Here is a 13812-nt window from a genome sequence, read left to right on the forward strand (position 1 = left end):
CTGTGGTCAGGATTTCACCCTATATGTCTGTTATCAGTTATTTTGCAAAGGGGACCTGAGCATACTGAAAAGTATTTCAGTTGTTCCCTGAAAAGCAATTTTTATAGCCAGGTCTCCTGGAGCTTGAAAATCAATTCTAATAAGATGGAAATCTGCTATGGTTCCCTCATTGTTGCAGTGGGTAGATTTCAACTGATGAATTCTACTACCTGGATGTTTGGGTATGAAAAGCCAAGAGAACATTATGGGCCCAATCACACATGTCCTTCCTCAGCAAAAATCCTGTTGTTTGAGTAAGGACTGCAAGATTAGGCCCTGTAAAATTTGATAATGGGAATGCAAGTTTACAAAGACTGTCCAAAATAGTTAGGCCCAAAATTCAAGTCTTGCTAAAATGGAGTGGGGGGTGGGAGGCAAACCTGGCATACATTGGCGTAGCTCCTATAGCTGACTGTAATGACAGTTTACACCAGCTGAGGACAGGGCCAAGATTTTTTTTTTTAATCTAAGATCAATAGAAATATTTACATGAATTACCAAAACATGAAATCATAACAGCTTTTTGTTCGCAGGTACAAAAGTTCGGCAGCCTTGGAGGCAATTTTTAATTGGATCTTGATATAAATAGAGAGCCAGGGAAGTTGATTTATATTATTTGTGTTATCATAGCATCTAAGAGCCCTAGTTATTGTGATAGGTGTTGTACAAACACAGAACCAAAAGATGGTGCCTGGCCCAAGGAGTTTGCAATCCAAGTATGAGACAAGAGATAGATTAAGGGCTCGTCTATATTTAAGGCCTTGTCTTCACTTACCGGAGGGTCCGGCAGCATGCAATCGATGTTCTGGGATCGATCCCGGAAGTGCTCACAGTCGGCGCCGGTACTCCAGCTCGCCGAGAGGAGTACGCAGCATCGACTGGGGGAGACTTCCTGCCGCGTCTGGGCCGCGGTAAGTTCGGACTAAGGTACTTCGAATTCAGCTACGTTATTAACGTAGCTGAATTTGCGTACCTTAGTCCGAAGTGGGGACTTAGTGGGGACCAGGCCTAAGACGCTGCAGCAGTGCCGCTGTAGCACTTCAATGAAGATACAACCCACACCAACAGGAGGGGTTCTCCTGTCAGCATAGGTACTCTGCCTCCCCATGAGGTGGTAGTTAGGTCAACAGGAGAATTTTCCCATCGGCTGAGCCCTGTCTATACTGGGCATTAGGTCAGTTTAATTGCCTTGCTTAGAAAGTGGATTTTTTACATCACTGAGGCTACGTCTACACTATAGGGGGGGATCGATTTCAGATACGCAAATTCAGCTGAATTCGACGTATCTGATACGACTTACCCCGCTGTGAGGACGGTGGCAAATCGACCGCCGTGGCTCCCCCGTTGATGGCGCTTACTCCTACCTGGGCTGTTGAGTACGCCCGACGAGACGGGATAAATCGATCCCCGAGAGATCGATTTTCTACCGCCGATCTGGGCGGGTAGTGAAGACCAGCCCTGAGTGATGTAGTGCCCAATTTCCTAGTGTAGACCAGGTCACAGACAGATAGGGGAGTACAAGTGAACAATGGACAATATTGGTCAGCATGTGTTCAAAGATGCAGTTGGTGGTGTAGCTGATCCACTTTTTGTATATATGAAGGAGTCTAGAGAGCTGGGACTGGGAAAGGCCTTAAAGAAGGGTATTGCAAAAGCCAAGGTAATAATAGAAGAAGAACTTGATGAGAAATTCAGCAGAAATGGAGTTTAAGCAGCAGCATTTACAATCAAATGTTTAGCCCATGTCCTATTTGCCATTAAAAAATCTCTTTGAAATACTACTTGCAATTTCAGCATTGTTACATAGCTATATAATTCTTAATACTTGGTCTAAAAGTCACAGGTTTTTGTGACTTTAAACCCCAGGTTTTCTGACAAGGTAATGTTGCAGGACAGTTATCTTTTAGAACTTTTCTTTGAGATACCCTTTAAAATGAAAAAGGATAAAGACAAAAAGCAACCAGACTCATTGGCTCCAGGCTGACTGATGGGGGAGGGGGCTGACTGTATGTGTCAGGTAGGATTCCAAAGATGTGATTGGCTCCTTTGGAGAGACCTCTGATGGCCCTTTTAGAAAATAAAAGCACATTTTGCTATTTGCTCCCCAAACACATTCAGGGGAGGGACTGGGAGCCAGCTGAGAGTTACAAGATGCAGGATTTTCAGATCTTTGACACCTGGAAGGACTATCTGGGGCTGGCAAAAGTGGTGGAAGAGATACAAAAACAGCAGAATAAAGGGGACAACTTGCAGGTGACTGCTGTCTCTGAAGATGAGGCAGACAGTCCCATATTCAGAACAGACCCTTCCCCAGTGACTCTGACAGGAAATTCTCTCTGTGTTTTTTGCAAGCACAACGGAGAGTCAAGGAATATTTATACGACGCACAATTTAAAAGACAAGAAGGGACGGGTGGAATGTCCAATCCTGCGTAATTACATCTGCCCCCAGTGTGGGGCCACACAGGATGAGGCTCACACCAAACGATTCTGTCCCCTGACCCAGAAGGGATACACCTCAGTGTACAACTGCTGCTCCAGGAATTCAGTGGGAAAGCGGGTGAGTTGGCCTCCCAGTGCCCCTTCTGAAAGGAACAAGGACGATGTCACCCCTGCCAAATGACTTTTAAAATGGAAAGGCTTCAGTTCCTGGACTCCATGCTCAGGTAACGTTTTATTTTACATATTTTTTGCTGAGAACCTAGCTATTCCACTTAAATTTGGAAGTAGTCCTGCTGCTGAACTCTCATAAGTAAAAAATGTTGAATGTCAATAACCTCAGCATTGTCAACCCCATGAATATATGTGGGAAGTTCATGACTCAGGCATGCATTCCAGTGATAACAGCTCCCTGACTGAAATTTCCAGAAGAAAGAGGGGATTGCGCTGTGACTAGCGCACAGGACTGAGAGAGGCAGTAGACTTCAATTTTATTCCTAGCTTTAGCCCAATTATGACTCTGTCTACAAAACAGATTTTAATGGCATTGCAGCCAAATCAGGGATCAACTGTCCTGTAATTGTCCCCCTGACTTGGGTTATAGTTGCAGTGTAGACAGGATCTAACTTGCTCTGGGATCTTGTTGGGCAAACCACTTCATCTCTCTGCCTCAATTCACACTTCAATAAAACTAGGATAAAACAACAACTTCACCGAGGGTTGTCAGGCTAATTTTGCTATACTATAAACCACAAATGATACTCATTGGGTTTTTGTCCTCTCTACCTAGGAGGAGGGGATGTTTTGGGACATGGTTACAATATCACGGAAATGTGTTACTACCCACATATCCATGAATTAAACATTTAGAACCAGATTTGGCATTCAGTTCCACCAATGTAAATCCTGAGTAACTTTAGTTGACTTTTTCTTCCCTACTGCAAAATAAAACACTTGTTAGTTAATCCCTTTCATTTCTGGGCCCTGGGCTTCTCTGTGAATTTTCTGGGAAAAAGTTTTCCAGGTGTTTAATGTAATAATACTTTACACTTCTATTGCTCTTTTCATCTGAGGAATCCTCACAATCCCCTTCTGAAATGGATAAATAGTATCTCCGTTTTAAAGATGGGGAATCTCAGGCACACAGAGATACTGTGAAAGTGAACTGTTCAAGTTTATCCAGTGAATCAGTAGCAGAGCTGGGAAGAGAGAGTAGGACAGAGTCTCCTACTTTCTTCCTGCTTTAACTACTAAACCACACTTGGCCCCATAGCTGGGAATATCACCCAGGAATCCTGATGCCTTGTCTCCAGGTTTAACCATTGGGAGAAAATAAATCTAGAATTCATAGAGCCACACATTTTATGACAAGGGAAATGCTTTTAACACTAGTGAGAAAGGGTAGGCTTGGATTTTTTTTTTCAGTTGCTGTAACTTTAAAGAAATGGCCACAGGATGGTGGGTGGTAGTGTTGACTAAGAGAGGGCTGCTATAATTTATAATGACTGAGGCCAGAGCTACACAGTTGCACCAATTTAAATACTGAAGGTATGATTTTAAATTAAACGGATTTATTTAAACTGGGGCAACTCTGTGTGTGGCTACTCCTATATCAGTTTAAACTTGGCTTATAGAAGTTTAGTTTGCACCTGCGAGGGCTTGTCTGCATGCAAAATTGTAGATACAGCTATGTCAACAGGGGCTTCCCTCAAAGGTCATGTAACTAACTTTGGGGAGGTGGTGCTCCTATGATGTAACTATGCTGGTATAGTCTCTGTAGTGTAGACACAGCCTTATGTTGGTTTAAACAAGGTTTGTTTTGGTTTAGCTTAAGTCAGTTAGGACAGGTTTAAGCCATTCTTAAACCAAAATAAAGCGGTTTCCATCAGGTTAAATCGGTTCAAGTCTGCATTAACTGGTGCAAGCTAAATCAGTATTTACTATGTCTAAATCGTTATGAGTGACCCCATAGGGGGTTACATAGTATTAACTAAATTGTTTTTGTTAACTGACTTAAAGTGATGCAACTTCTGTGCATCACAAGCTTTGACTCTGAGATTTTGCTCCAGGTCACTGATATTTACGATACATTTTTCAACTGTAGCACTCAAAGCGACTTTTTTTTATAAAGCAGTCATGAAAGGATTAAACTCCCAAACAGAGGACCAAATTCAGAAATCCTTACTCAAACTTTTACTATGGCAGGATTCTGGGGTTTGCCTAAGTGAAAACTGAGTAAGGCCTTGTATACGCAAGGAAGTTTCAACTGTTTAACAAGTGGTTTTTAGTTAGGCTTAGGAATTGGTTTAATTCAAAATAAGCTGATAGTCTATAGGATGGTTTGGGTTAAGAAATAAGTATAAGGTAGATTTTGGGCCTAAGCTAGGCTAAGTGTCGAGGAGAAGTGAACATGCTAGTGTGAGAAAGTTAGAGATAAGTTGGAGACTGAGTGTTATGTGAAAGTAAGAGTTAGCAGGATGTGACCCATTATGTTTTGGTTATAACTGATTTAAGCAAGGTTTTTAATTAATATTTTAATAAAACATTACCTATATTGATAGAATGGGAAGGACATTGGTGCAGATGTTAATTTAAGTAATAAGAAGGTGGTAAATGGCAGTTTAATGCTAATTAGTATTATAATTGAGTATAAAAGGAGTAGTTTTGCTAAATTGCAAAGGAGCTCCAATTGACATCAGAAGGGTATCATTAGGTTCCAGGATCATAAGGCTCTCCTTCACCCTGTTGTCAGTGGACTGATCACCCGTTGATACACAATCTCATCCTTGAGGTGAAGTATAACTGTAATATTGTGTAAATAGTAATTGCATTCTGCTTGCTTATCGTTTTCCTTTGGTTGTATCATTCCAAGTGTCTTCTTGTGGTCCTCTACTAAATAAATTTTCTGTAACCAACCTAGAGGCTCAAACCTGAAAACTAAGTTTGGTTTTATTGCATCCTCATTTTTAACCACTTAATATTAATTGGGAACATTTCAACATAAAGGTTACATACCCTTAAACCAAAATCAGTGTCCATACAGGGGTTTGCACCAGTTTAAAATAAAAACTTTAGTTCAACTGATGCAACTTTCTCATGTAGATAAGTCCTAAATTGGTCAGGATTTAGCCCAATAATTACACGTTGTCCTCTGAGGAAAAAAGGGATTACATTTGCTTAATTTTTTTCAGGTCCCAAAGAATGAGGCATCTTTTTCCTCATCTTCCCAACTCTGCCTCAGGTGATGTTCCTTCTCTAGCATCTGCTGTTCCACCTGCATCAATACTAGAGGAGGATGGCATGGAGGAAGCCAAAGAGATATCATGAGTAATGCAGGCAATGTGGAGAGAGAGGTCTGGGAGCCATCTGGCTCTTGGAGTGAAGTGGCAAATAAGGGGAGAGAGTATGGAGGTGAATTCTCCCAGCATCATTAACTTGCCTACCATTCTACAGGACCATTTTACCTTTCTATTCAAGACAGATACCTGCCTTGGCTTCCATTAGATGTTCCAGGTCATGGAGGGGTAAGACTTAGACCTGGGAAGCTGATGGCAGATGCCTCAGTCTTCACGCAATTATGTCATTCAGTTGAAGAGAGTGAGAAAGAATATCAACAAAATAGTACTGATCTGAAGACTCCGACAGAGCACTCTGGCCATTTGTGAAAGCTCACACAGCAATCAAATAGCTCTTAAAAGCTAGGTGTTCCCATATTTGAGTTTGAGGGGGGATTATGTAACATGGTTAATAATTTACCAGCTAATGTTAAGTGGGTGAGTGTTTAAGTAATGATTGTTTTTCCCTCACAGTCTCAAGTCTTCCTGCCTTTATTTTCTTTGAAAATTGTTTTATATGTTATACATATATATTATTTTATTTGCCAGTTATTTCTGAAAGTTATTTTATTTGCCAGTTTTTGGTTGTCATTCTATTGAAAATTTTATGTTGTTTCCTGAGTAAAAAACTGTATTATATAATTCTGTCTTTTTTTAAAAAAAAAACAATGGTGCATGATATTATAGAGATAATGAAGTACTGAAATGTTTGAAGACTCATCCATGGATTATGAAGATTGTGTTCAACTAGTATTGTTTTTTTTTTATTGCACACAGAATGAAAAGAGGAAAGAAAAGAAATTAATATCAACGTTCAGGTTTGCCATCCCTTATAGATTTAAAACAGCTGGTAAACAGTTTCACTTTTAATTCAAGGGCCAAAGTTTTGCATAATTTACATCAGAAAAATACCGCACAAATCCAGGCTGTTGCAGGGTCATAGGACTGAAAAGAGCACCTCAGTTCTGGTTTCCCCTGAAAACATGAAGAAAGCCTGCTCTACAAGGGCTCCATAGCAGAAGTGATGGAGGCTTGGCCTAGATAAGGATGAAAGGTATTTTGAAAAGTCTGGAACCTTAAACACATGCTAAACTGATTGAGGTGAAGTGGGGAGAATAGGGTTTACCTTGAACAGTTTAGCATGTATATGCTGTCTTGTCTACACTAGACTTTTCAAACATGGTAGCTAGAATGGCTCAACATTTCACCTTTAAATTCTAGTCTGGACAAGGTTGGAAGGGAAAGACCAAGGGTTTACAACCAGAATTTGAGCATACAGCTGTTGTTTTTTGAAGTCTGTATATGTGCCTTTTGGGGAGGCAGGAGATGAGTGGATATTATTCCTGTACTGCAAGCAGCCAGTAGCCAGCAAGAATTTTGTTCTAAGACACTGGGCCTTATTCTCATTTATGCTACAGCCTCATGACTCCATTCTGGCAGTGAAAAGGAGCCTTAGCATGGCTCAAGTGGTGTCACGGGAACTCAGTATAAATAAGAATAAGGTTCAAAATGCCAAATGTAGGAGAGTAAAAGCAACACCAGAACAGAACAAAACCGCTGGCCATTTAAACCGTTAAACCAAACAATGCTATTATTTGGCTCTGATTTGATGCACAGTCCTAGATCTCCTTCCATTTTTTTACTGAGTACAGAGTATTTGTCGCTCCCTTCAGGGCATGAGCAATAAACCTTCCCGATTGTCTGCTTTTTCTGTACTTCAGCCTCTTTAAAGACTCCAGATCCCTGTGGGTGTTCATTATCAGTCGACTAGAAAGAATGGAAACAAGATGTGTTTCACATTAGCAACAAACTCTCCACACAGCTGCAGGAATGAGATTCCAAATATCTTTAAAAAAACCCACTCATAAAGATCACTAATTTGTCCTTCATTAATCTGAAAGCTCTATAATTTACACAGTTTTTCTTTCCCTTGCAGATCACCTTTAATTGAAAGAATGGGTTTGTTGTGTCTTTCATAAAGAGAGATTTTCTCCTAAATATTAAATAGGTACAAATAAGCAAAAAATCTTAACAAAGTATTAGGCCCCATTCAGCATAGCACTTAAACATGTGCTTACCTTTAAACGTGAATAAGGAAGGGATTGCTCATTTGATTAAAGATGAATAGGGGCCTAAAAGTAAAAACTCTTCCGATTTTATGGTTTGTTTACTTGCACTTATTTAATTCAAATTCCTGAATAGGAAGCTTAAATAAATGAAATCCCCTCCCCTCTCAGGCCTCGTCTTCACTATGATAAAAGGAGTGGGGGGGGTTTAAATCATGAAGACAGGAAAAGTATTTTAACATGTTATCTGCTAGCGGCTGACTGTAGACTAAGTCTACACTAAAAAACTAACTAGTAGAGATTAGGATTTACTTTGATCAACTAACCCATGTTAAAAAGAAAGAGATCTTGGAGTTATTGTGGATAGTTCTCTGAAAACATCCACTCAATGTGCAGTGGCAGTAAAAAAAAGCTAATAGAATATTGGCAATAATTAGGAAAGGCATAGATAATAAGACAGAAAATATCATATCGTCTCTATATAAATCCATGGTATCCCACATCTTGAATACTGGGTGTAGATCTGGTTGCCCCATCTCAAAAAAAGATACATTGGAATTGGAAAAGGTACAGAAAAGGGAAACAAAAACTATTAGGGGTATGGAACAACTTCCATGAGGAGAGATTAAAAAGACTAGGACTTTTGAGCTTGGAACAGAGATGACTAAGGGGGATATGATAGAGGTCTACAAAATCATGACTGGTGTGGAGAAAGTAAATAAGGAAGTGTTATTTACTCCTCATAACACAAAAACTAGGGGTCACCCAATGGAATTAATAGGCAGCAGGTTTAAAACTAACAAAAGGAAGTATTTCTTCACACAATGCACAGTCAACCTGTGGAACTCCTTGCCAGATCATGTTGTGAAGGCCAAGAGTATAACAGGATTCAAAAAAGAACTAGCTAAGTTCAAGGAGGATAGGTCCATCAATGGCTATTAGCCAGAATGGGCAGGGATGCAAAACCATGCTCTGAAGAGTCTCTAGCCTCTGTTTGTCAGAAGCTGGGAATGGGTGACAGGGGATGGATCACTTGATAATTATCTGTTCTGTTCATTCCCTCTGAAATACCTGGCATTGGCCACTGTCTGAAGACAGGATACTGGGCTCGATGGACCATTGGCCTGACCCAGTATGGCCGTTCTTATGTTCTTAGGTAATTACAATTTGCTGTATGTACACTAGGATTTTGAAAAATGTATCTTTTTTTCCTAGCAAAGACAATGCCATAAACTTTGACCCTTCAAATCCTTGTGTGGTTTGCAGCAGAGTGTGTAGTAAGGCTGTTACACTCCAGCATAAGTGTGAATGGAGGTTTGTGGCATAAGTAATCTTAAGCAAAGTCTTTCACAGTAAGCAGTAGTTTTAACCTGCTGGTACACAGGAGTGATATGGTAGCCCCACAGTAGTTCTGTCATTAGTGCAGGAGTCCCTCTCCTGTGCTCCCTGCTCTACTAATCACTTTTTAACCTTGCCCTTATTCCCACGTAACTGTGCACATGCCTTGTGCAGGTTCAACCTCTTACAGGGCATACAAAGACCTGGACATTTGACACTAAAACAAACCAAATCTCTGAAGCGGTCTATATTATAAAGCACAGTAAACTAATCCTCCTATCTTTCAGTCAATAATCAAGGGAATCACATGCTGTGAAGAGTTCTACATGTACCATCCCCGATACCGAAGTATGTTCTTACTTGAGATTAGAGAGCTCAATAATCAGACCACAAACAACATCTGTTGCATCTTCCTCTTTGGTGGGATCACAACCCCCCTCCGTCATCTCAACCCTGATGAAAAAAGGAGGGAGAGAAGAACTAAAACAGTCCTAACCACCAGCTCATCAATACCCACTCAGCTAAAACATTAGGCCTGATTCTCATCTATACTAAGGCCCCTATACAGTATATGACTAAATGCAACTTTAAGCTTCTGTACACTGCTGAAGGGGTAAAAGGGCCTTAGCGTAAACAAAAATCAGGCTCATTTTATATTTATGCTGCAGTTGCGCTGTTGTAGCACTTCAGTGTAGACACTCACTACAGTGACGGGAGGGGTTCTCCCATCGCTGTAGTTAATCCTTGAGAGGCAGCAGCTAGGTCAATGGAAGCATTCTTCCATCACCCTAGTAATGTCTACACTGGGGGTTAGGTTAGCTTAACTACATCACTCAGAAATGTGGACTTTCACACCCCTGAGCAACGTAGCTGGGTCGACATAACTTTTCTACAATCTATATCTAGTTTCCATTTTTTCAAGCTCCAGATAAGTAAGAATGAGGGTCTAGGAAGAAAACTGTATTACCTATACAATGAGAAGTTCCCTATATTTGGTATTTGACCAGAAACTAGTATTTCACATTGCTTACACATTGCTCATCTGAAAGGATGGCGAACTACAGTAATGACTTTGTCCACCCCCTCCAGAAAAGTATGGAACAAAGCAGTTAGAAGTCCTCAGCAACGTTATGCAATAGTTTAGGGCAGGAAGTAAAGAATATTAGATCCATTTAAAACTGCAAGGGAAGTTTTAGGTAGACAAAATATAATTGCCCAATTCCAGATTGTCCACAACTCTAATCCATGTGTAGAGTACACCCCTGCATACAAATCCACTATGCCATCTCACACCTCCTCCCCCCCGTATGGAAGGCTAGTACCCACATATTTATACATGGATACTTATCATATAGAGTGGCAATGATAGAGCATGTCTGTATAGCTCTAAAATCAGTACTACAGCCAGCTCACACTTTCCATTCTTTCCATGATAGCTTGAAATACAATTGAATCTTGTTATCCCTTCCTGCCAGAAATGTTCCTAGTACCAATGAAATCAGTTGAAATAACAACTATTTCCAGTAGTCAGGATTAATATGTACAGTCCTGGTCTGGTGAAATGCAATATTGCTTACTCCACAGCATGAAACTATGAATGGAAAGAACATATTGAAAATAAGGTTTCACACTGCTCAGTAGGAAGTCTCCCTACCTGGGTTGCAGCTTGTTTGGGTAAGATACATTAATGATCGGGACTGGTGTCTTTGGACCACATCGTTCTCTTTCAGGATACAGATCACTTTCAGGAATGGAAGGACTGCAATTACTATCCACAGAAAATGGCTGAGAGGGAGGAAGTTAATACAAAAATAAAGAAATGCTCTGCAGAACGATTTAATTTGACACACCAAGAGAAGTTGCTTAATGCACTATTGGAAAGTACTCAGATATTATGGTGATGAGCCTGGTATAAAAACCTATATAGAATAGAATATAGATGCCCCCAACTTACGTAATCGTTCTGTTCCGGAAAGCCTTGCGTAACTCGAATTTTGCATAAGTCGGAAACGTATACCCCTATATTACGCAAAAATTTCCGCAACTCGAAAATCCTATTTCTGGCTTATGGAACTTTTTCCGTAAGTGCGAATTTGTGTAAGTCAGGTCTTGCGTAACCCGGGGAGTGTCTGTAGTATAGAATAGAATTCCAATGTGTAGTCATCCCTCTCCCATGCTCCATCTATTATTGTTTTGCACAAAGTTTCTGCAACCTGGTATAGTAATAATAAATTAATTATTAAGCAATCAGTGATGAGTACAGGCAGAAGCCTGATGCAGGTATAGGATCTAATGAGTTGTCCAAACTGTGCAACACTAGAAGCCTCATTGGCAACTTTTAGGGAGCCCAAAGGCTGTATTTAGACCCCAGTCCTAAAAACCCTCAAGCTGTGCACCCAAAAATGGAGGCACACAAAAGTAATGGTCACGTTTGAAGATTTTGCCTTTTAGTTTATCAGTTTTATTCTCGCCTTGCAGGTTTTGGCATTTAGGGGGAGTGTAGCCAAAAGCTACATTTTAAGACTCTAGGATGCGTTTTGGATAGTTCTACTCTATGGTAGCATGTTTTAAACAAATGTCATCAAGGCTAAAAAAAGGGTGGGGGGGTTGATTTTGTTCTTAAAAGAAGTGTTTTAAATAAATGCCCTTATTAGAAATGCCTTACCCAATGGGTCTATATTTAAGCCCCAATTCAACAGAACACTTAAGCACATGAGGAGTCCCATATCACAGCTCTAGTCAAGCTCTCTCTTCTGCACACTCACCTGGCTGTAGTGTTTGAGTCCCGCCATGTTGGACTCATGCTTTTAAGCTTCCTAAGTCTGAGCAGAGTCCAGGTACTGCCTCTGGCTTTAGGTTTCTAGGCACTTTCTCAGGTGTAGCTCCTCTATTCTGAGAGCTGAGACACATGGTGTAACTGCCCAGGCTCTGTGACTAGTGCCAGCGCCCCAGACTCCTCAATAGCTTACACACAACAGAGTTACAGCCTTGTGAGCACCCTCATTTTCAGGGACATGCAATAGTTGAAGCACATATTGGACAGACTTTGCAAAGATTTCTAACACAATTTAAACAGCACAAGAGATATACAGATAATAAAACACCTACACACCATTCCTTGCCTCAGTTTTCTCACCACTCGAGTGTTCTTTGGGATACGGGAGTCCTGTAGGGTGTCCCCCTCCTGCACATGGCTTTGCCTCTAAATCATAGAATCTCTCTGCTGCAGCTAGTTTCCTTCTTCCTCAGCTGGTCCTTCAGTCAAAAAGGACTCCTATGAAAGCATGAGCCTTTGTTCTTCTCTCCTACCCACTCTTCCTTTCTGGCTCTATGAGTTTTTACCTCCTAGTATTAACACCTGGTTTCTTTGTTTCCTCATTCCACTGTTCAAACCCCTTGTCCCCTTCCCTGCAGACAAACTTGGTCAACCTGATTTCCCTGGGCATTCAATTACACAGCAATTTAATGAAATCAACCAGAATTTGTAAGATGTAAATAGATTCTCCAAATTGTCATAAAACACAGGAACAGTCCCTCTGATTTCCAACGGGATTATTCACATGCTCAAAGTTAAGCACTTGCTTAAGTGTTTTGCTGAATTGGGGCCTGAGGTAGGCCTAATAAAATCTCATAATGTACACTATAAACTGATCATAAAAGGGGCCAGAAATTTTGCATCTATATATAAAACTCCGTGTTTGGCCAGGTGTGTTTTGAATGTAGTTTTCCTTTGTATGCTAGGTGGGCCCAATTCAGTCCAAAATGGGTATTTATGCTCAACATTATTGTAACCTGACAATCAGCTTACCTGCTGTAGTGGAAATTCAACTCTGTTATCTTTAAGGACAGTCTGTAATGGGTTGTCAGGCAACAATTCTAGATCCAGCGAAAGTGCATCTTCCCAAGGTGAGCAGGTTTGGTCCACTGGGGAAGGATCCCTCAGTGCACCACTAGGCAAACCTGTATCTGCTGCAGAAAGAGATTTCCAGACACCTGAATTAGCATCAGTTTCTCTTTTATGATTGATTATCACCTTTTCTCTTTCCAGTTGCTCAAGAACATCTATAGGGGAAAGACAATTTTCCATGGAAACAGGGTCCATCTTATTTTTCTCACAAATGACCATTTCTTCATTGTTTCTTACATTCAACGGGAGGCCAAATGAAAGGGGAGAAGACTTTATTCCTGCTTCTGGAATTTGAGTTGCTGCCTGTGGGACAATCTCTGTATTTGACTGTTTCACTTCTAATGCATTAGGTCTTGAGTCACAAATACTAAATGGTGATTGTTTCCTACCAGGCCTCACCTCCTCACTTCCATTTTCCTTCCACCACTCCAAAGTGATGTCATCTTCTTGATTGTTCTCACATATAAAGCTATTATCAATCAAGAGGGTTGAAGCATTTGGGTCAGAGTCTGCTCTGGTGTCTATAGTTGTCTTGCTCTTCTTTTCTGCCTCTTCTTTGCCTGTATAACTCTCTCCATTGTAAAAAGCTGGTTGCAGTGAGGTGTTGCTGCAACCACACCCTTCAGTTTGTAGGCGGAATAGACAGGTTGTTTCAGTAGCTTGTATGCTTTTTGATTCAGTAACCTCTA

The 13812-nt window shown here is 40.7% G+C and overlaps 1 protein-coding gene across 1 annotated transcript; it reads right to left on the bottom strand.

The window, feature by feature from the left end:
- Positions 1-6682: 6682 nt before the first annotated feature.
- Positions 6683-13812, bottom strand: BRME1 (break repair meiotic recombinase recruitment factor 1). Its single transcript, XM_054012259.1, has 4 exons — positions 13025-13812; positions 10871-11001; positions 9577-9669; positions 6683-7579 (listed from the first exon to the last, which is right to left on the bottom strand). Exons 1-4 carry the CDS (start codon positions 13340-13342, stop codon positions 7432-7434), a joined length of 690 nt encoding a protein of 229 aa, XP_053868234.1. The 5' UTR covers positions 13343-13812; the 3' UTR covers positions 6683-7431.

Source organism: Malaclemys terrapin, chromosome 23 (assembly GCF_027887155.1).
Source record: "Malaclemys terrapin pileata isolate rMalTer1 chromosome 23, rMalTer1.hap1, whole genome shotgun sequence".
NCBI lineage: Eukaryota > Metazoa > Chordata > Testudines > Emydidae > Malaclemys > Malaclemys terrapin.